The 21,970-nt window shown below is 41.3% G+C and overlaps 2 protein-coding genes across 3 annotated transcripts in view; both read left to right on the forward strand.

Moving 5' to 3' along the window:
• The window catches only part of bmf1 (BCL2 modifying factor 1), a 54,250-nt gene extending 46,214 nt beyond the window's left edge, over positions 1-8,036 (forward strand). Inside the window, exon 4 of the mRNA XM_057343044.1 lies at positions 7,968-8,036. Within this exon, the coding sequence (XP_057199027.1) occupies positions 7,968-7,979 (12 nt within the window). The 3' untranslated portion in view covers positions 7,980-8,036. The remainder of the gene's footprint in view (positions 1-7,967) is intronic.
• Positions 8,037-9,950: 1,914 nt separating this feature from the next.
• Positions 9,951-21,970, forward strand: part of LOC130560529 (cysteine-rich motor neuron 1 protein-like) — a 35,540-nt gene continuing 23,520 nt past the window's right edge. For both annotated transcript variants that reach the window (XM_057344370.1, XM_057344372.1), the window contains exons 1-3: positions 9,951-10,541; positions 14,148-14,309; positions 14,661-14,828. In XM_057344370.1, the coding sequence (XP_057200353.1) occupies positions 10,229-10,541; positions 14,148-14,309; positions 14,661-14,828 (643 nt within the window). In that variant the 5' untranslated portion in view covers positions 9,951-10,228. The remainder of the gene's footprint in view (positions 10,542-14,147; positions 14,310-14,660; positions 14,829-21,970) is intronic.

The raw sequence follows: 21,970 nt of genomic DNA on the forward strand, positions 1-21,970 counted from the left end.
AGAGACGTGTTTAGCCAAGTAAAGATTCTTATCGGTTTATTTTGCTTGTCATCAGAAATAATCTACAGGCGCTCTATTGTTTGTAATTGTGTGCCGGAAATTAAGGGCAATCCACGAACGAGCGCATGCGCAGTAACGTTTGTTTATGTTGTCACTTTAAACCCGTCTATACATGAACAATCTTGAGTTTCATCCACTGGAGTTTCTACTTCACACACTCGTGTAAACAAGCGAGAGAGTCGTGCAGTCTCATGCCAGCAGCCTCATGTGTGCCGGTGCATGCAGCGGGCTCCACGCCAACCACCGCAGCACTCGCTCTCTCCACAGAGAGAGAGAGAGAGAGAAGTGCAGGTGCTGAGTAGACGGGGCCAAAAGAATTACACATGAAACCACAGAGGATTGTGGGAGTTTTTATTCATGTTGAACCTCTTGTTTTCTTATGCATTACAGTATTAATGTAAAGATACGAACACATTGGTTCTGATGTCGTTCAGCGTTATAAATTATATATCATCATCACACATGAAGAGTCTACATAAGAAACCTGCATGACATCATTTACTTTTAAACTAAACATTAACGTATCCTTTAAATCTGATTGGTTGATTAGACAGTGATGTAGACCCAAGAGCATCTCTCACATTTGGTCAAATCAGAAATGCCCACGGTGTTTCAAAGAGGAAAAATGTTTGTTTTGTGAAAAACACATAGAAAAACATAATATGAGTTTAAGCCATATAGATGCGTGCGTGTTTGTGTGTGTGTGTGTGTGTGTGTGTGTGTAAGTGTAGGTGTGTGTGCGCGCGCGTGTGTGTGTGTGTGTGTGTGTGTGTGTGTGTGTACATCATGTCAGATGACAGACTGAAATTTTCAAATGAAACCTGAATGTCATCTGATGGCTTTGTGTCTTTGTTTCTCTCTTCTGTCACTGTTTGCTTTCATTTCGTGGAGAGGAGATTGTGCAGCTCAACTGGTGGAGCATTGCGAAAAGGTCATGGGTTCAAATCCCCATGGAACACACAAAACACACTGGACTTAATGCACTTTGAATAAGTATCTTCCAAATGCAACATTCTACTAAACATGGTTTATGTTCCACAGAAGAAAGACAATCATGCAGGATTAGAGTGACACGAGGGTGAGTAGAAGACGCTCTAAATCTAGATAACTGAGATTAAAAATGTCTTTGTGGTGTTTTTATCTGCTTATAATAATAACTCTTAAAATAAGTCTAAGCGGAGATTGTGATTTAATAAGGCATCTTTAGAGAGTGTGTGTGTGTGTGTGTGTGTGCGTGCGTGCGTGCGTGTGTGTGTGTGTGTGTGTGTAGGAACTGATCTGAGTAGTTCCACACGGATAAAACAGCATGATGATGTGTAAAAGCTCGTGGAGGGAGGGAGTTTGTTCTCCTTTGCTGTTTCCCTCATTTCCTCTCTAATGAGGGTTGTGAGCTAACACACACAGACTCACACAACACAAACACCCCCTGAGATCTCTGTGTGTTTATTAGTCAAACTATGATTTCGACACAATTACATACAGACAATGAGATGATGTCTAATGTCAGTGTGCAGAACCCATGTGTGTGTGTGTGTGTGTGTGTGTGTGTGTGTGCGTGCGTGCGTGCGTGCGTGCGTGCGTGCGTGCGTGTTCGTGTTTTTATATTTCAGACCTAAACCTGAATGCACACCAGCACATGGGGACTCGTGTCACTGTGGGGACCAAAATTGAGGTCCTCATGGGCACAAAAGCTTATAAATTGTACAGAACAATATTTTTTAAAAATCTAAAAATGCAAAAAGTGTTCTATGATCTTTAGGTTTAGGGGATAAAATATACAGTTTGTAGTTTGTAGAGTGTGTGTGTTTGTTTGAGCTGTTTGCATGTGTGAACAGAATCAGAACCGTGAGTTGTGTGGATCTCAGCAGTGCTGTGAGCCGGTGCAGTAGATTACAACACATGCACATTGTTCTTGTGTGTGTGTGTGTGTGTGTGTGCGTGCGTGCATGCGTGTGTGCGCGCGTGCGTGCGTGTGTGTGTGTGTGAGACCTTATTTTTATATCCTGATGGGGTCCCAACACACACCAACACGTGGGGACTCGTGTCACCATGGGGACCTCAAATTTGGTAGCCAAAAATCTTATAAATCGTACAGAACGATATTTTTTAAATCTAAAAATGCAAAAAATTTTGTAAAATATACAGTTTGTACACTATAAAACACATCACGCCTATGGACTGTCCCCACGGAGATAAGAAACCAAACCAATAGAAGTCTAGAAGCTCTTTTGTATCTGTGTGACGATGGCTGTACTGTCCATGTTTATCATCACATGTGTCGTGTTGTGTAGGTTTTCATGTCTACTTTGTTTAGTTCAGTGTTAAATCTCTGTAGTGTGTAACGGCGGGCCAGAGAGTTAAGAGCCAACGTTACCCGAATTGAAACAGATGGCCAGAGGAGAAGGAAAACACGAGTCCATTAGATAGTCGTTTGACAAACTTTTATAGCGGTTCGACACCAGCACTCCTGTTACACACATAACATTATGTGGCCGTTACAAGTGGGCTGCTGTTTTTATGTGATGTTGTGTTGTTGAGTCGTTTCACTGTGTGTGTACTACAGTGAAATGACCAAACTTGAACCTTGATTTGTCTCAAGAACAGTTCACTGCGTGAGGTTATCGAGGTCTGTGTGATGCAACCACCGGGAAACAGCTAAAGAAAACCCTGATTTCACTGTCTATTTTAATCTTCATGTCACAGTATGTCATACAGCAATAATTCAATTATTGGTATATTTTGTCCATGCACATCTCACATCGGGTTCATTCATAGATAAAGTTTTGATTTTCCAGAGCAGGCCTAAGCGTGTTATATCCTGACCTCTACTGGCCATAACATATAAAACACTGATAATGTTCTGCTCTACAGTGTGTAGTGTGTGTTTAATGTGCACATGCATGCTACAGTAAACACGTTTTTGTGCATATAATACTTGGGTGCTTTACTACTTTAGTAGTTAAATAAAGTCACAATAAAAATGGTCAAATAGAGTCTGGCATGGACCGAATTGTAGAAAAACGCGTTTTTAATTAGAAAAGATTATATGAAAGTAACAGAGTGTATTAAAAGAATAAATAGGTGAGTGAATCGATAAGTGATTCTACTCACGGCGGATGATGGTGATGATGTCATCTGTCTTCCTGTTGTGGTGAACATCTGACAGCTTTTCTATCCAGCGGTTCACCACGACGGGTCATTTTCACAGTCGAGAGACATCGCGTGCTGATATAAATCAGCGAGATCAGACACCCCAGACAGAGATCAGACGCCCGCAGGCTGACAGACAGCCGTCTAGACAGTGAGCAGGCTCTTTTCCCAGCATTGTTTGCCGGCTTTTACCAGGACTGAAAACAGGAAACATGCCACACATGCGCGCACAATGACTTCTGCTGATACACCAAATAATGAAAACACACCATTGTGTGAAAACCTCAAATACAAGACCGCAGGCTTCTGTACTTCTGATGAATCTCACTGATGCTGACACCTCAAACACTAATGTACTCCAGTCGCTTCATATTTAAAACCCAAAATGGAAGCATTATTAGGCCTTCAAATAATTGAACAAATAGATTTTATATTTATTTTTCCAAAAAGCACACGACAGAACAGGTGTGTGTCTCATAAAGAGAAAACAATTTTTGATCATTTATTATGCTTTTCCATCTCGGGCAGTAACAGAATCCATAAACTGCTTCCTGAACTAAACTGAACTTGTATTCTTTAGGAGTGTAATAGAGAAATCGTCAGTGCTGTGACTTCATACATGAGGATGTTTGGAAGTCGTCTCTGAAACATCTCGGATACGTCTAAACAGCATCTGAATCCACTGCACTTTGGTTTGTAGCGCACAGAACTTAAAGGAACACTTCACCCAAAAATGACAATTCTGTCATCATTTACTCACCTTCGAGTTGTTCCAAATGTGTATAAATGTCTTTGTTCTGATGAACACAGAGAAAGATATTTGGAAGAATGCGTATAACCAAACAGATCTCGACACCCATTGACTCCCATAGTAGGAAAATATACTTTATCATTTTTTGTTCTGTTGAACACAACAGCAAACAGTTCTGGGACACTTTTGACTACCATTGTATTTTTTCATACTATGGGAGTCAATGGGTGTAGAGATCTGTTTGGTTATACGCATTCTTCCAAATATCTTTCTCTGTGTTCATCAGAACAAAGACATTTATACAGATTTGGAATTTAAATTTTTGGGTGAAGTATCCCTTTAATGTTACCAGGTCACCGTCTGTATGATGTTCTTTCATTTCTCCTGTGTATCTAACAAAATCACATACTGAGAAGTTAAACCCTGCAGTCTGTCTGATACCTCCATCATCTCCTGAAGCCCATGGGAGTTCATGTCATTGTCAAATCGTTACTCGGGTCTTTTAAAAGAAAACATCTGCGAAAATGAATTTCCGACATTATTCACAAACCGGTGCCACTTGACAGTGATGCTGTTTTAATAGATCCTGTGATTGTGCAACAATACCGAACACCACCAGGGGGCGTTACAGACACAGTAATGCCCTACAGCTCTTCAAGTGATCATTTCAAAGTAACGTGACCAGCACTGTTAAGAATTTCTGTAGAAATTACAATATTACTGGCAGCAGTTTGTTCAAAGATAAATGATCATTAAACATGAACAATTCTTTATCCTTACAGAAAAAAACTATAAAATAACAACCTCATGCAAAGCATTCTGGGAACCAAAATTAGAAAAAAGGTTTATGTGGATTATGTGGAATGCTTTGCATGAGGATGTTATTTATAGTTTTTTTTCTGTAAGGATAAAGACTTGTTAATGTTTAATATTCATTTATCTTTGAACAAACTGCTGCCAGTAAATTAGATCAATATAAATCTACAGTAAGTTACTGACAACTAGCTGCATAACTACAGCAAAAATGTTTACAGCTATGAACTATAATGTCTGTTGGTAGTTTATCTGCTGTATATCACGGCACTGAGTCTTTAGACCGGAACGGCAGTGTGCTGGTTTTATAAGGTCTAATCTGGTTTGCACACTGGTCTGGATCGAGTGTTTTGTAGGCTTGTCGGCTGGTCAGGTTTTGTGTCCAGATGTTGTCCAGGTGAACAGGTTCTGACCAGCAAACTACCTTAGACCGGTTTAAACATGTTTAATATAAAAACCACATACAGGCAGATCGTGACAAAGATGTACTTTTAAATACAGTAGTTACAGAAAATCCACATGAACTTTATGCAACCCACATGTGGTTTCGGGACATTTTATATGACTCCCCCCTTACAAACATGAACCACGGTTTTAGTTCTGTGCAAATAAAATTCAAATGGTTAAATAAACTATAGTTCACCTATAGTGTTTGTAGTAAAACTTTGGGTAAACGGTCATCAAAAAACATGATTACTACACTTTTACTATAATAAAACCATGGTGCAGTTTATTAAGGGCCATGTAAAGTCCCGTTTGAATTTCATGCGGTTTATCTGTAAGGGTCGGGCTTTTTATTTTGAGACAAAACCACATTTTGCTGAATTTGAGTTCATGAATATAAGCAGAAGTGTTCACTTTGTGTCTTCACGGCCAGCCGTCAGTCTCGGGTGAAGTGATGGTTTCACCTTCATACTTGAGTTGATGACACTGTAATTACGGAGGGAATTTACCGCCCTGAAATGAGACGATTGACATTCCTGAAGCAGACGAAGCGCAGCTGTGAATGGACTCCGTGACCCGGGGCTGATTCTTCCGCTGGAGAAGTGACCCTTTGCTGAGTTTACTGATGTCTCACACATTCCCTACACACACCCTCAGTCTGTTTACAAGCGTTTAAACCATCGGTTACCGACGCTTATCTTGCCGTGCAGTGCCAAAGGCGACGGTGTCGATGATGGCAGGCGTAACAGAGAGGACAGGTGTGTCACTCAGAATCCACTCCGGAATGTTCATCATCACATCAAACAGATTCAGAGATCGGGTCAGTCACGCGTGTGAGGCGAGCGTGTCAAACCAACCCACGGCCCGGGGCCGAGCTGTAAAGCCCAACAGAGAACCCTGATGAAAACAACAACAATAGAAACCATTAGAGACTTCTAATGGGTTTAATGGTTCTAATGGGAGTTGTATTGGTGGGTCTCTATACCGATAATGTGTGGGGATGTTTATCTGGCAGATGGGAACCAACAGAGCATCATTACATCCTACTGGAATAAGACTCAACACACACTTCATAATGGACTTTTGTAATGGTTTTAATGGTAAACAGCTGATGGTTTGTAATGGAAGCTATTATCGTTTTCTTCAGCGGGGAAATCGCACAATTGTTCCCATGAATAACACCGATTATGTATTATTTGTTTTACTCCTCTTGAGGTGGAAAAGGATGGGAATCACAATCCGGCATCACTTTGAACTCTGACATTCACTTCAGTCACACAAAGTTCAACAACAAAAAACTCTCATAGAGAAAAAAGATGTCCGTGATCATTCACGGTGAGAAATGCCTTTTGACATGGTGCACAGCAGCTCAACGGTGAGGAAAACAGGAAAACGGTTTTCTTTTGTTTGTGTACAGTATGTGTGGGAAACAGAGTTTGTTTAGGGGTGTGTGTGTGAGTGCGTGCGTGCGTGTGTGTGTCTCATTGCACAATCCTCTGGCACACATATAAAGCTGTACTGGGGGGTAAAGCCTGAAATTTATGGGTGAATGTCTTAAATAAAAGTTTTCTGCTTAATGAGAAATCACATCAGTGTAATGCATTTATTGGGAGACCTAATTATATTGATTTAAAGTGCTGTTTGATGATGTTTGTATACTATAAACTATAAATACATTTTCTGCATGCATGGAAAACAAAACTCATACTGAGTGACACTTTTTCCATTTCTTATAAATATATTAAATATTATTAAATGTTTTATGTGAGGGATAATGTACAGGCGGCTGGTTGTTATCGCAGAAATAAGCGATAACAGCCGGCTGCTTGTACATTATCCCGCTTATTACACGGCTACTTGCCACATGAGAAAAAAACTGGACATGAAATGTGAATTTGAAATATTTGATTAGCTCATGTTTACCGAATGCAGACCTTCCGCGAGGAAAAGCCGTTTAGTTTCGGTTTTAAGGTAAGAAACGACTTTCAAATGTCACGAACAGGCAATTTGGTTGAATCATTTGTAAATATAATGTTATTAAAAGACATATTTATATTTAATTTGTCAAAACAAACTGTCAAAATGATGTCCTGCATCCGGGTTACCGTGTGTTATTAGTTTTGAGCGGTTGTTATCTGGGAATAACGAACCTGCAAATGTCGTGACTGGCCAATCAGAATCGAGCATTCCAACCAGCCGTGTAATAAAAATATAATATTAAATATGATCAAACGTTTATATACTTCTATGTTTCCTGCACAATCCCTTACGTAAGAACATAAATGTATATTATCTTTCAATTTGTTAAATCATTTCATTTGAAAATATATAGAACAATACATTGTCAAGTATTACAATATCACGATATATGACGAGTTTGGTTCCAAAATGAGATAACTCCGTTTTTTACATTGTTCAAAAATAATGTTGTTTTTATTGTGCATTCCAATTAACATCAATCTAACTGCAGTTGGTTTGTTTTGACTTAAGCCATAATAACTAAAAAAACACAGCTAACTAACAATAAAAACATGATAACATAATAAAAATGATCATTTAAAAATCTAATTTTAGGAACCAAACTCTTCATATTAATATCAAATTTGCTGATGATGCAACAGTGATCGGACTGATCTCAGGAGATGATGAATCGGCCTACAGAGACGAAGTCCAGAAACTAGAGGTGTGGTGCTCCGTTAACCACCTGTCTCTGAACACCTCTTAAACTCTTTTCACTGCTCTTCCATAGAAAGGGTGTTAGTGAACTGCAGCAGACAAGAGAGCCCTTCAAAGAATAATCAACACAGCCCCAAAAGTCACTGCTTGCCCACTACTCTCCCTGGAAAGCATGGCTCACCCCCTTCATCTCTGAAGGGCCAAAAGCATCATCAAGGACGCATCACATCCAGGACACCATTCGGTTAATCTTCTACACATGCCTATAGGAGCAAGGACCACGCGCTGACCGGCCCGTTTCTTCCCAGCTGCCATCAGGACTTTAAATACAGAAGTTACACTAAAGGCACTAAAGGCTGAAAACTTGTGTACATATTGTAAATTCTAACTGTATAGTCTATTGTCTATTTATTGTCTGTGATTACATGTTTGTCTTTCTAACACCGGTCAGGAGAGCAGTGCTCCAATTTCCTTGTATGCAAAATATACAATGACAGTAAAGGCTTTCTATTCTATTCTATTCTATTCTATTCAATAATACTTAAAGAATTGTGCCTTTTATCTATTGAAAACATATAAGCACTTGGTTCCAATATATGGAAATGTATTATTTGATATAATGCATAATAGTTGTAGTATATTCCCGTATAGGTTTGTTTTATAAAAGATGTGAGTGTGAAGTACAACAGTTTTTTATTTATGATATAATATTGCAAAAAGACTTCAAAGCGCAAAGACATTTTAAGTAGACAATTACTTCAAGTTCCAATATTCAGAACACGTTGCCATCAAATCTTCCTGGTAAGCTTTAACATACGAGATCAGAAATTGTTGCTTTGACATGTTTAAATCAACCTGATGTCACGGGAATTCGTAACTATTTTACGAGGTGGCTTATTCGTTTGAATTAGTATGTTGTGAATCGTGTAAAACGTACGATTACTAGAAAAAAAGCAACACTGAAGCCCCACCCCTAAGATCACTGGCACGAAAGCAAATCGTACTAAAATGTACGAATTCATACAAATGAGCCAAATCGTTTTTTGGGTTCCGTGATCGTGTTGGTTTGAAGGGATAGTTCCCCCAAAATGAGAATTCTGTCATCATTTACTCACTCTCACGTCATATCAAACCTGTGTGAGGTTCTTTCTTCTGCAGAACCCGAAAGAAGGTATTTTGAAGAATGTCGACACCCAAACAACATTGACTTCCATTGCATGAACACAAAACCACTGAGACATTTCTCAAAATATCTTCTTTTGTGTTCCACTGATCAGAGAAACCAAACAAGGGTGAATACAGACTTTTATTTTATTTGTGAATGAACTATCCCTTTCACTGATTTGATGACAGCTGGAATAAGGGCTTCTGGAGAACGTTTCTTCTAGCTCTTCTCCAGAGATAAGTCGAGGATACGAGCTATCAGAGTCCGACCTGATCACCCACTTCACATCGAGTGCTGGCAGCCGCTCACTTTCGCTCCGAGACGGATTTCACTGTCATCTTGTCAGAAGCGTCCATCAGCTCTCACAGACACTCGAGCGTCAGCCGAGCAGTTCTCTCACTGCAGCAGCATCAGACTCATACACGCCGTGACCTTTGACCCCTTCAGACTGCTGCTCTGATGATGTGAAAGGTCAAGTTTCCACCTCTGTGTCAGGAGTCTGTTATGCAGAGTAACCTTCCCATGATCCTCTGCTTCAGCACAGTAATACGTGTGGTGTTTGGTGAGGCAGATTCATAGCTGAACAAACCGCTAATTCACTCACGTGTTGTGTATCTGACGTACAAACCACAAACTCTGAGACTGATCGACAAGCTTAACACAGAGATACTGACTACCATATGTATGTTCAAAAGAGCATGGTATAGATTTATGTCCATTTGTGTGTGTGTGTGTGTGTGTGTGCGTGTGTGAGAGAGCGAGAGAGAGAGACTCCCTCTGGTCATTCTCCTGTACGACCCTTATCTTGAGCGCGCCCTCCTTTCGGTGCTTGTGATTGGGTGAGCTAAACGTCAATCACCGAGGGGGCGTGGCTTTGAGGTGTGTCTGCGTGTAACTCGTGTTGGCGTCTCAGTTTGAGTCTCAGATTGATACATAGTAACGCAAATCATCATCATCGCTACACTGTAGCATCTTCCTCTACAACTTTTCCTGACTGGATCTTACCTCAGAGACTTAATACGGCAAAAATTTCTTGAACATTTCATTTTACCTGCAGAAGTCTAAACATCGTTTTTTCGGATTATTTTGACACTCGAAACACGTGTATTTCCATGTAAGACACGCGGGGATTCTCAGTTGTTTTATATTATACGTGACGGCGCGTCAGAATGTGCGCGCGTGTGTGTTCCAAGAGTTTGTTGTGGGTTTTGGGTTTGTTGGGGTTCTGCGCTCGCGCGGTCGCCGCTCTTGAATGTGCGCCGTGCGCGCTTCGCTCGTGCCCGCCGGTGAGTCCTCTCGGGTGTGATTCGGGTCGGGTTCTGAGCCGTGACCCGTGCGGGTGCTGTGAGCAGTGCTCTCGGCTGGAGTTGGAGTTGTGTGGAGGTGCGGACTGGAGGCTGGGCTACTGCGGGTCCGGACTCACCTGCGCGGCGGTGAACGGAACCGGACCGGTGCGCGTGCCTGACGCAGGTGCCTGTAAAGGTGAGTGTGTGTGAATCTCTTTGACCGTGAATCATCTTCAGAGCTCGCGCATCTGTGTGAATGGCGTTGAATGCTCTCGCGTATCTGTGTGTGTGAATCATCTTCGATGCTCGTCTATCTGTTTGACAGCTGATTGATTGAGCAGGTTTGTGACTGACATTATTGTCGACCTCTGTTGTCCTCGGATTGGTTTAATTCATATTTTAGAAGGTTTTTATTGAATATGCACGACAAAAAACAACACATTGAGGATTGATGGATTGGCTATTGTCTGATACTGAATCAACCAGATGGATTAATGAAAGTGTCTGATCAATACAACATTGTAAATGTCAGTTTTATGTGTGCTAAAATGAGTTTATGTCAATCCGTGATCAATAATATTTTGATGACCGTTGCTTCCTCAATATTAGAGGTGATAACCCAAATGTGCTAATCAAATTAAAATATGAGAATAGATTCAGAACATGAACTGAATGGTATCTCATTTGATATTAAGCTCCATCTTTCCTTTAGTATGCAGAGTGTAGTATGGATAAGAGTATGGCTAGCGTCTACTCTTTCTCCACATGGAAACATCTGAAGTGCTCTGGACAGCGGTGAAGGAAAACAGAAGCTTCCAGGTCTCAGTTACCCCCGGTCTTCATCTTCACCCTGTGGGGTCTTTGTTCATTCATCCCGAGGGACGGTCTCCTTGATTGAGTTTCTTTTAACTGGGGTTAATCCCGACCTGAACCCGTGACCTCTCATCACATCTGAATGAATGCTCTAGGTGATTCACTTTCTCCTCCGGTTCGAGCAGGTCGCGGGTTTTTCTCAGGTCGTCTGCGTTGCAGGTTTGGGTGGGCGATGGTGTGAAATAATGCAGATGTAATCTGAGCGTGCGATGAAGGTCTGGGTTAAATAATGATCCTACCTCCCCAGAAGCGGATTGTAGCGTCTCTTTTGGCACGTTAATATACATTATTCATGACTGCAATCATTAATTACTTCTTCCCCCCATTAGCAAAGGTTTAATGAGGCCGTTTATATTCTGACAAGACTGAAGATATCCAGCAGACCTCAGAGTGAAAGTGTGCTGAATATTATACAACATAACTTTCACTTTTTAGTGCGTTTTTGTGTGCAAGAATATTTGTTCAAAATGTACGTTATGCCCTTGTTAGTTCTTGCGTTGTGAATTGAGTTTGTGTAGCCACACGTGTTTACGTTCACATACTTTTGGTTATCAGAAGTCTCAAAGACTATCAGCTGGAGGTCAGTGTTTCTCCTTCTGCCTCGGGGTGCCAAGATAAAACTGTCTTTAATAGATTATATATCAGCATCTCTTTCACATTTGAGCTGTTATCAGAGAGCCACCGAACTGACCTTAGAACAGCAAAATATGACTGAGACGTTTACTTGAGATTTTTGTTTTTATTAGATAGAGAGTGAAAAAAACACAATCACTGCGATTCTAATGGGTTTAATGGTTATAATGAGAGTTGTTATTTTTTTTAATGGAAACTATAATGTTGCGTTCTATTGTACTAAGAAATTTATAGTGGTAGTTCACCCAAATATTCACCTTCATGTTGCGTCAAACCTCTTCGGCTTTCTTTCTTCTGCGGAACACACAAGACGATATTTTGAACAACATTGAACCCATTGACTTCCATTATATGAACACAAAACCACCTCAAAATATCTTCATCTGTGTTCCGCTGAAGAATGAGTCACAGATTTACAACCACGTGAGCATGAAAAAATGGTGACTGTATGTTTATGTTCGACTGAAATGTGATCTCATTGGTGATATCCGTCATGGGAATATTCTCAACGCCGTCTTCTCTCTATCGAACACAAACAGCAGGAAAACCTGTGATGTGAAGCAGAACTGATCTCAGATCGGCCGACACTAAAACAGGCCCGCTTTGTGGACACCCTATCAAAAAACCCTTTTGGGGTCGTGTGAAAATATGAAAATATCCTCGCAGGAAGTATTGATATGGAAAGACGTTGGCGGAGCGCACCAGGAAATAATAGAGAGTGTTTTGGCACGGGCACATGCTGGTGGTTTGAAAGGCTTGTTTGTCATGGCCCACACGGCTTTCCACAAACGTGACGTTTCTGTGCCAAACGTATTTGTATCAGCCTCTCGGTTCGGTTCTGTCTATGAATGTGGTTACTGTAAAAAACAGAGGGTGAAATTTGAACAAATTTGTGCGTGAAATTTAAAACCACACGCATGCAATAATCACATACTGTGAGTTTGTTGGCCTTATGAACGTGGACAAAAACGAACGCACTAATATAATATTTGACATATCATATTTTTGGTTTGGGCGTGTATTAGGCAAATCACTATCCTCGGGCATGAATTCATCAACGTTAGAGGTTAAGAATGAATTCTTGTGTGTGCATATGTTGTGAATAAGGCGGAAAGTTCAAATGTACCTATAAATGACGAAAAGTTATTAACGAATAAGACCATGAGTTTTAAAGTTGTTCTGTAAATCCAGAGGAAATAAAAGTCCCCCGCTATGTCACACTGGTCTCTTTTAAGTTTGCGATCAAACGACGAAATTCTCATGCGTACCAAGTGATCTGTGTTATGCTGTCCAGCTCGATACTTTATTTTCGACAATTGGCGATGTTAATACAAGGAGCCGTATCACTGTAATTCTCTGTTGTTGTGAAAGAGCAATCTCGGAGCGTTGCAGCGTCCTCCGTGTACAGCTGTGAAGTGAACGCTCCAGACCTCTCCTGGAGGTCTCAGCGTGCGCGCGCTTTCTGTGCGTCCATCTCATCGAGCCCTCATTTTCTCTCTGCCAGCCGCATGTGTGATGAATAAGTCTTGAATGTCCACGTCAGCCGCAGAACCCCCTCTGGTTCCTGTAGGTTCTCTGAAGACCCCCCAGCCCGCCGCATGTGAATAAACAAAACCAAACCGGGTTCCACGGCTCCTCAGGTCCCCCGTGAAGCTCTCCCGGGGCTTGGCTCACAAACCCTCGGCGAACAACGCAAAAGAAAAAGAAAACTGCAGCGCTCACTGGAGTTTTCGGTCGCAGATGTTTCTACTAAAATCACACAAATGTCCTTCTCCTGAAGAGAATGCGAGTGCTGTGACTAACGTGAATGATGAACAGCGGTGATGGTTGACCTTGCAAATGAGTCGGTCGTTTGACATGGAGTGTAAAGAGATGCGGTGAATGTTGTAGAGTCATTTGGAGAGTTTGATGAGAAATGAATGTAGATTGTAGAGGTAAAATGAAACTGGAGTCACGGAGACATTTCTGACTCTTTTTCTCGGTAGAAATACTGAGACACAGAAGAGGCAAACGCAAACATTTGAAACAAACAGTTTAGAACACTAAGACACACCCCACGGCCTCAATTTGCTCTCTATTGAATCTCATTTCTGTCTTTAAGAAACAACTGAGACATTAATGAGATTTCACAGGCATGACTTCATTCATGTAGCGGAGAGCCGAGCAACAGCGTGTCCGCTTGGGCCCCCGTTCTGTGGAACGAAAGCAAACAAATCACGACGGCAGCTGAGACGAAGCCAAAACCAGTCTGATGGATGAGTCTGAGTTACCATAGCGACGCTTGTCTTCTTCACAGTGGCACCTCACGGCACAGATGCAGACGGGGAGGACACCCGCTGCCCCCTGTTGAGCGGCTGTGATCGTGTGGACGGTAAGTGTGTGTGTGACTCCACACACTCCTGCGTCAGGACCTTCAGCTATCCGAACAGAGAAGCGTGCGTCCATGCTGGCAGGACAGGTGAGAAACAATCACACATCACGTGTTGAATCTGTTAAGAACACGGCTAAGTCACGCTTCACCCCTCAGTAAACCGAAATAAGAAATTAAAAGAGCAGGACATGTTTTGACAGGTTCTTATTCTTGATGTGTGATATATATTTACATAAACCATCTTGTCACATTGTTGAAGTTTAAAGTAATTTATTTACATTTATTTAAATCCACTGAGCCGGAAATGTGTCCAAGTTTACATTACACACAAGTGATCATTTATGGCACAATAATTGTCATCTCTGGCCTTTATTGCTCTCTCTCTCTCTCTCTCTCTCTCTCTCTCTCTCTCTCTCTCTGGATCTGTCCGTCTCTCAGGGTCTCGTCGACATGAGCGCAGACACAAGGAGAAGTTTGTGGGTCCTGTAAATGGGGCGTGTGTGTTTTCGGGCTGTAACCTGACAGCTCACGGCTGTGTTTGTTCATCCCATAGCTGTGACCATCACTTCATGTATAACAACCGCAGCCATTGTCAGCGAGCAGCAGGTACAGCAACACACCCATCTGTGCATCTGCCTGACATGTGAGGTGCCTGAGTGCATGTGCGGTGCAGGAGTGTGAACAGTGTGTGCCGTGCATGAGTGTTTGTGTGTGCAATGCATGAGCATTTGTGCAGGGACTTCATCTGCAGTGCATGTGCACGACAGCATGCGGTCCATGAGTTCATGTGCAGGCCCAGGACATAAGCATGTCTTATGCAGGATTATTGTATGTACGGTGCAGGAGAGCATCTGCATGAGTGTGTGTGGGTGTGTGGAGCAGTATAAGATGTGAGGTATACTTGCGCGTGTTGTGTGTGGTGGTTCGTGCGGATGCATGAGAGTGATGTTGTTGCATGAGTGTGTGTGAAGCAGTAGTCATGTTAGACGCCATGTGTGCGGTGCAATGAGAGGTCGTGTCGTTTGCAGAGAGTGTGTGTGTGTGGTGTGTGTGTTGTGTCGTGTCATGTTTGTATATCCCGGTGGGGACCTAACCTGAATGCACACCAACACATGGGGACTCGTGTCACCGTGTGGGACCAAAATTGAGGTCCTCATGGGCAAAAAGCTAATAAATTGTACAGAACAATATTTTTACAAATCTAAAAATGCAAAAAGTTTCCTATGATCTTTAGGTTTAGGGATAGGGTTAGGGATAGGGGATAGAATATACAGTTTGTACAGTATAAAAACATTACGCCTATGGACTGTCCCCACGGGGATAGTCAACCAAAGCCGTGCGTGTGTGTGTGTGTGTGTGTGTGTGTGAAGCAGTAGTGCATGTGCAGTGTATGACCGTGTGAGTGCGTTGCATGGGAGTGTGTTGTTGCATGATTGTGTGTGTGTGAAGCAGTAGTGCATGTTCATGTGTATGACCGTGTGAGTGCGTTGCATGGGAGTGTGTTGTTGCATGATTGTGTGTGTGTGAAGCAGTAGTGCATGTGCATGTGTATGACCGTGTGAGTGCGTTGCATGGGAGTGTGTTGTTGCATGATTGTGTGTGTGTGAAGCAGTAGTGCATGTTCATGTGTATGACCGTGTGAGTGCGTTGCATGGGAGTGTGTTGTTGCATGATTGTGTGTGTGTGAAGCAGTAGTGCATGTGCATGTGTATGACCACGGCGTGTGTGCGGTGAATGAGAGTGTGTGCAGTGCGAATGCTTTCATTTTTTGTATGACCGATCATGAATCAGCTGGTTAAATCACATCCATCAGATTTCAACACATTTTAAAGAATGTTTAAACAACAGATTCAGTTCCATCTATGAATCTGATTTTAATGAGTCATGTTCACCAGAGTTGACGGTGAAATTGTTCAAACTCGCAGTTTGTTAGTCAGTTTGGATCATCAGCTTTAGCGTGAGATGTTGTTAATGTGTTTCAAGGTCTTTGTCTGCAACTACCCAGTGTGTGTCACACAAAAGCATCATAAACGGACATGAAGGGTTTCTGATTAGAAAACTGTTTTCATTACACACAGCTCTGCAGACAAAACATCTCGTGCCAAAGAGAAACCTCACTAACATTTCATGTTTGTTGAGTTTATTGACTTTCACCCCGTCTCTTGTTTAGATAATTACTTTTATTCTCCCAACACAGAACTATTCCCATGCGTTGGGTTGTTATGGTGGCAGTCTGTGATGTTTTTGACATTGATCTATTATGCAGTCCAGTGTGTTTATAATGAAACCGACTAATGCATCCAAATAGGACTTTTCCTCGTTTAATTTTTCAGGTTTGATCAAAAGTTTGATTCTGAAATCTCACAGGGCCTGTTGCTGTTTAAAGCTTTAATTTCACCGTACTATCTCTATGGAGTTGTTATTTCATACACTAACTGTCAAACACAGGAAACATTCCAGTAATACAGTAAACAGCGTTTCGATCATCTCTCTCGCTCTGTGTTGAATGCAACGCCCCCTTCAGCAACCAAACGCTGAGCGCCGCTTGTGTGGGTTACTCAAGCGCACATCTGTAGCTCATTAGCCGGCTTGTATGAGTGTCCGAGTGAGGATGTGAATGTCTGTTTGTTATCAAGCCTTCAGTGTGTAGCTTATATAACACGCTAGTCCCTAAAAACAAGCTTTCCACTGCTTAAACTGCCCGCCAGAGCAGGTATAGTCCTCCATCTCCAAACGCACGTGTTCTCGGTCAGATGTGCAGAGAATTGTTGGTAGATTTTAGTCTGATATTGCTGTAATGCACACTGTTACTGCTCTAAAACAGAAAGTGCCGTTTCAGATCTCCAGAGGAAAGTGTTATTGCTCAGAGGTTCCTCTTTTATAGCTCAGGAGATTTGATTAAAGGAGGAGTTCACTATAAAATGAAAATTTCATGATAATTCACTCACCCACATGTCATACTATATGACCATATGACTTTTGAGGCTTTTGTGAAACGTTTTCCAGGGTTCTTCACTATATAATGCACTTACACGGGGGGCTGTTGGTTAAAGTCAAAATGTCAGTTTCATCGCAGCTTCAAAAGGCTCTACACGACACCAGATGATGAATAAGGGTGTTGTCCAGCCAAACGATTGGTCATTTTCCAAGAAAACAAAAAATATATATCCTTTTTAAACATAAATATATGGCTTGCACTGCCTTGGATGCCTCCATGTTGCGCGTCCACGACTTGAAGTGCTCTGTAATCACGTTGGAAAGGTCACACAGACCCAGTGTTTATGAGTGTGGAGCTAGAAGACCTTCAAAAGTGGATGTTGAATGACACGTTATGTCTTTGTGCAAGATTATTGTTGGAAATGGTCAGTTCGTGTGCATATCAGGGATGTTTAAATCTGTTGAAATCTACGTCACGCGTGACCTTTCCAACGGGATTGTGTAATACGGAAGTCATGGACGTGGATCTCGGAGGCAGTGCAAGCCAAATATTTATGTTTAAAAAGGATATCATTTTTTAGTTTTCTTGGAAAATGACCTAATTCATCAACTGGTGTCGTGTAGAGCCTTTCGAAGCTGCAATGAAACAGAGATTTTGACTTTAACCAACAGCCCCCCGTTTAAGTGCATTACAGTATATAGTGAAGAACCCTGGAAAGCTTTCCTCAAATGCCTAAATTTGTTTTCGTCAGAAGAAATAAACACACGGACGGCTCGCATCACATGTGGGTGAGTGAATTATCATGAAATTTTAAATTGATAGTCAACTACTCCTTTAATCTCAGTTGTTTCTCATTTAATTGCTCATGAGAAATAAAAACAGACATGATTGTTAACACACATGACGAGTCTGGAGGTGTAAATGAATGTAGATTGTAGAGGTAAAATCATCTGGATTTGAGTCAATTTGATGAGAAATGTTCATATTGAGATATTCAATAATATTGATTTTTGAGAGGAGATCTCAATTATGTCTCGTATTGTGCTCATATTTGCTGCAATATCAGTCAGAAAGGAATCTTTATAATTGATTGAAATAATCTCAATCTTAGACACTTTCAATCATTGAGCAACATCTGAAAATCCAGTGCTATACGCACACAATGATGTCTGCTCATTGTTTCTCTTCAAGTGAATTGTACAGAAAATTGATGTCAAACCAGAGGGCTTTACCCCAAAAACAGGCACACCGGGCCAGCTGTACTGAGACGCCTTTGTTCAGCGCTGACTAGCATCCAAAGTCAGTTTGTGAACAGAGTGCACATTGTACACTGTTTCCATGAGTAAAGCCCTGCTTGTCAACACGGCCGCCTCTGCCTGCGGTGGAAGACTGCCGCCCTTGTGTCCTTCACAAACAGAAAAACACCTTCACAAAGAGCCGCTTCACTTTCATGAAAGAGCGGCTGAGATCTCAGATCGGCACATTGTTTACAAAGGGCCCTGATGCGCTCGTAAAACCAATTTCCGCCGCCCACGTCTCGAGGGTCCGCTCGCGTGCGTGCAGCCCAGACGCAGTTTTACCGTTGCTAGGCGGCCGATACCATTACACCCTTCTGTCGTGATACAATAATGACAGTTTATCAAGCCCCGCGAATACATTTGGGCTTTGTGAGCTCAATAAAAAGAACAGACGCCATTGTGCTGGCCAGTATATTCTCATCTCCAGTTAATAATCCTGTCTGAGACGCCAAACAGGAGCTCAGTGATACGCTGCGATAAAGCCGTCCCGTGGAGTTTCTTCCCGCCAGCAGTAATAATGAAAGCGTCAGACCGTCTGAAAATCTTTTGAATGTTGAATGACATCAATGCATAAATCAAATAGACCGTTTCATCCGACGCGCACGCCGGGACTGCAGTTAACTTCCGGTCTGTGTTTGGCTAGTGTCTAATAATAAAACTATGTATATTTAATATAATTTCTGTTAATATTAATTTATATTAGTATTTTATTGTATAATAATTGTATTAAATAAACGCTTTGTTGAATTTTGTTTTATGTTCATTTTATTAAATAAACGATTCGTTGAATGTGTGCTGTAGTTCGGTGGCATTTAAAGAAAGCGTGTGACACACTGACATCTAGCGGTTGAGCTTGGTATCGCAGTCTGAATTCAAAATATTGGAGAGACGAGTTTAGCCAAGTAACGCTTCTTCTTGGTTTCTTTTGCTTGTTATCAGAAATAATCTCCAGGGCTCTATTGTTTGTGAATGTGTACCGGAAGTAAAGCGCAGTCCACGAACACACGCATGCGCAGTGATGTTTGTTTATGTTGTCGCTTTGAAACCGTCTATAAACATACAATGACGCACATTCTCACTAACGTTTCATTTAAGCATCGATTTCGTTTCCATTAAAATTCACTGGGAGAAATAAAATGGATACAAATTTTGACGTACGATAACGCAACAAAAACGTTTGCCTCTCTATCGCCATCTCTGGTTGAATGATAAAATTGTAGGTCAGCCCTGACAGCTTAATGCGTAAATCGATTTTATACATTTAGATTTGGATAAATTTGATGAGAAATTTGAGTTCATATTGAGATCTTCAATAATATTGACTTTTGATCGCAGACTTGACAAGTCTGAGCTCAGTTTGACACATTGTTTGTGAGATTTCTGACTCTTTTTCTCAAGAGAAATATCTGAGACGCAGACGAGAAGTTCCCGTTTGTTCTCCGTTTAATCTCTAATGTCGATGGGAAATAATTGAGATATTAAATAGATCTGATCTGTGGTTTTTCATTTTTTATTGACACCTCTCTGTACTTGCTCAATAGTTGTTGTTTTTTTACCCAAAATTGCAGTTTTAACTGTATAGCTGTCAAATTGATTAATAGTCTAATTTATTTGGTCACGGACATGAAATAATTTCATGTACTGTGGTATATTCATGGTACTACTTACCAGCATTACCACGGTACTAAAACGGAAAAATAAAAAATTCTGCTAATGAAGTCGTTTTTTGTGAGATACAGAAATGGATCCAGAGAGCGTTTCTGCCGTTAACATTTTCCTCCGTGACAATATTCAGAGAGGAAGTCGGATCAATGTGAGCGTTGTGTGCAGTCAGACTAAAGCAAACAGTACAGTACAGATACTTCACTCTACCGCCGTATTTGTACAGCGGTTCTGTCGGCTCAGTCGCGCCCGTCACATTTCCTCCCTGAATACGACTGGGCTCACACAACCCCTCTATTCACGAGCTGTGTGTGTGACCTCAGATCTCTGTCATCCTCTTCCAGTTCTTTGGGATTACCGAGGATCCAAATGGAGCGATTGGCTCGGCGTGACTCTGCTCTTTGATTCGCTTTGTCCGAAAGACTCGGCAGAATCTCGTCCTCAAAGCATCATGTTGCAGGGTCGAGCGGGGGGGAAACCAGCAGGAAAGTCACTTCACATGTTATGCAACATAATGACGCTTTCATGTCATGTTCTGCAGTAGATTCTGGTGTGACTGTAAACATTTGTTTTTAACGGTTATGAGGGCGCCAGTCGAGGGTGTGCTGTGACATCACATGTGTTAAAGAGTCGACACATTTATGCATTTACGTTTATCTAGGAGTTTTACTACAGTAAATAGTTAAGTTTACTGAAGTATTTTTCATATGGTCTGGATGAGATTTGTGCATGAGGTGAATGAGAAGGCTGTCTGTGAATCATTTTGAACATTTTTGTTCGTCACATCAAATGTAATTTATAATGTACTTGTAAGGGATAATCCACGGCTAGCCGTGCATTAAACGTGGAGGCCAAGAGCCACCCGACACGAAGTGCATTAAAATCCTTTAATCCACGGCTAGCCCTGCATTATCATGCTTATACCATGGTCATTTTTGATCAGACAGGTGAAAATGACAGTTATTTTCATTAGTTAATTTAAATAACAAACTACCTGTGCACTAAACGGTTTTAATGCACACCTTCCAACCAATCAGAATCCAGTATTCAAACAGACCCTGGTATAAGTCACTATAAAGAGTTATAGGTAAAGCAGCTTTATGATTGTGCATTGACTGTACATAATTCTTTCACATTGGAAGCCGATAAGCGATATATTGGCCAATATACAGTCTCTAAATATTCATTTAAAATTCCCTAAGACTGAAACAAAAGGCTAGACGCCGACAACGCCTTTTATTTGGAAACATTCACTGCAGAAAAGGTAACCATTCGTTCTCTTTTTGTCCCCTGAAAATCATGTACCAAGCCTACTTTACACTTTTCTGACATCTTATTTTTATTTAATAAACAAATGATAGATGTTCTTCCAGAGCAACCCAGAAAAATGTCTAACAGGTCTCAAGACAGAAAGCATTCAGACAGCAGTCTGATTCAAACAATATGCTTTTGTAGCTTTAATTTGCACATTCATCTACATACTGTACCTACATCAACAGTGTTTGGCTAATATCAGTAAGTGAACGATCACGACAGAAAGACAGTACTGTGCTGTGTCTTAACTGTGAGCAAGTGTGCAGCTGAAGAAGTTTAACCAGAGGAAATGATTTATGATTTATCGGCTATAATATATCGGCCTAAGGTTTACAGATAACATAAAAAATGACCATTTATCGGCCGATAATTTATCATGCATCCCTAATATGGATGCATTAGTGATCAGATGAATGATTGATGTTGACGTTGCTGTGGACACGCCTGTCATGGATTCAAATGAACAGGAAGCTGTAAAACTGTCATTAAAAGTCGATGACGGTATGAACTGCGTCAACACGAGCGCCCTTCAGCTC

Source organism: Triplophysa rosa, linkage group LG10, assembly GCF_024868665.1.
Source record: "Triplophysa rosa linkage group LG10, Trosa_1v2, whole genome shotgun sequence".
NCBI lineage: Eukaryota > Metazoa > Chordata > Actinopteri > Cypriniformes > Nemacheilidae > Triplophysa > Triplophysa rosa.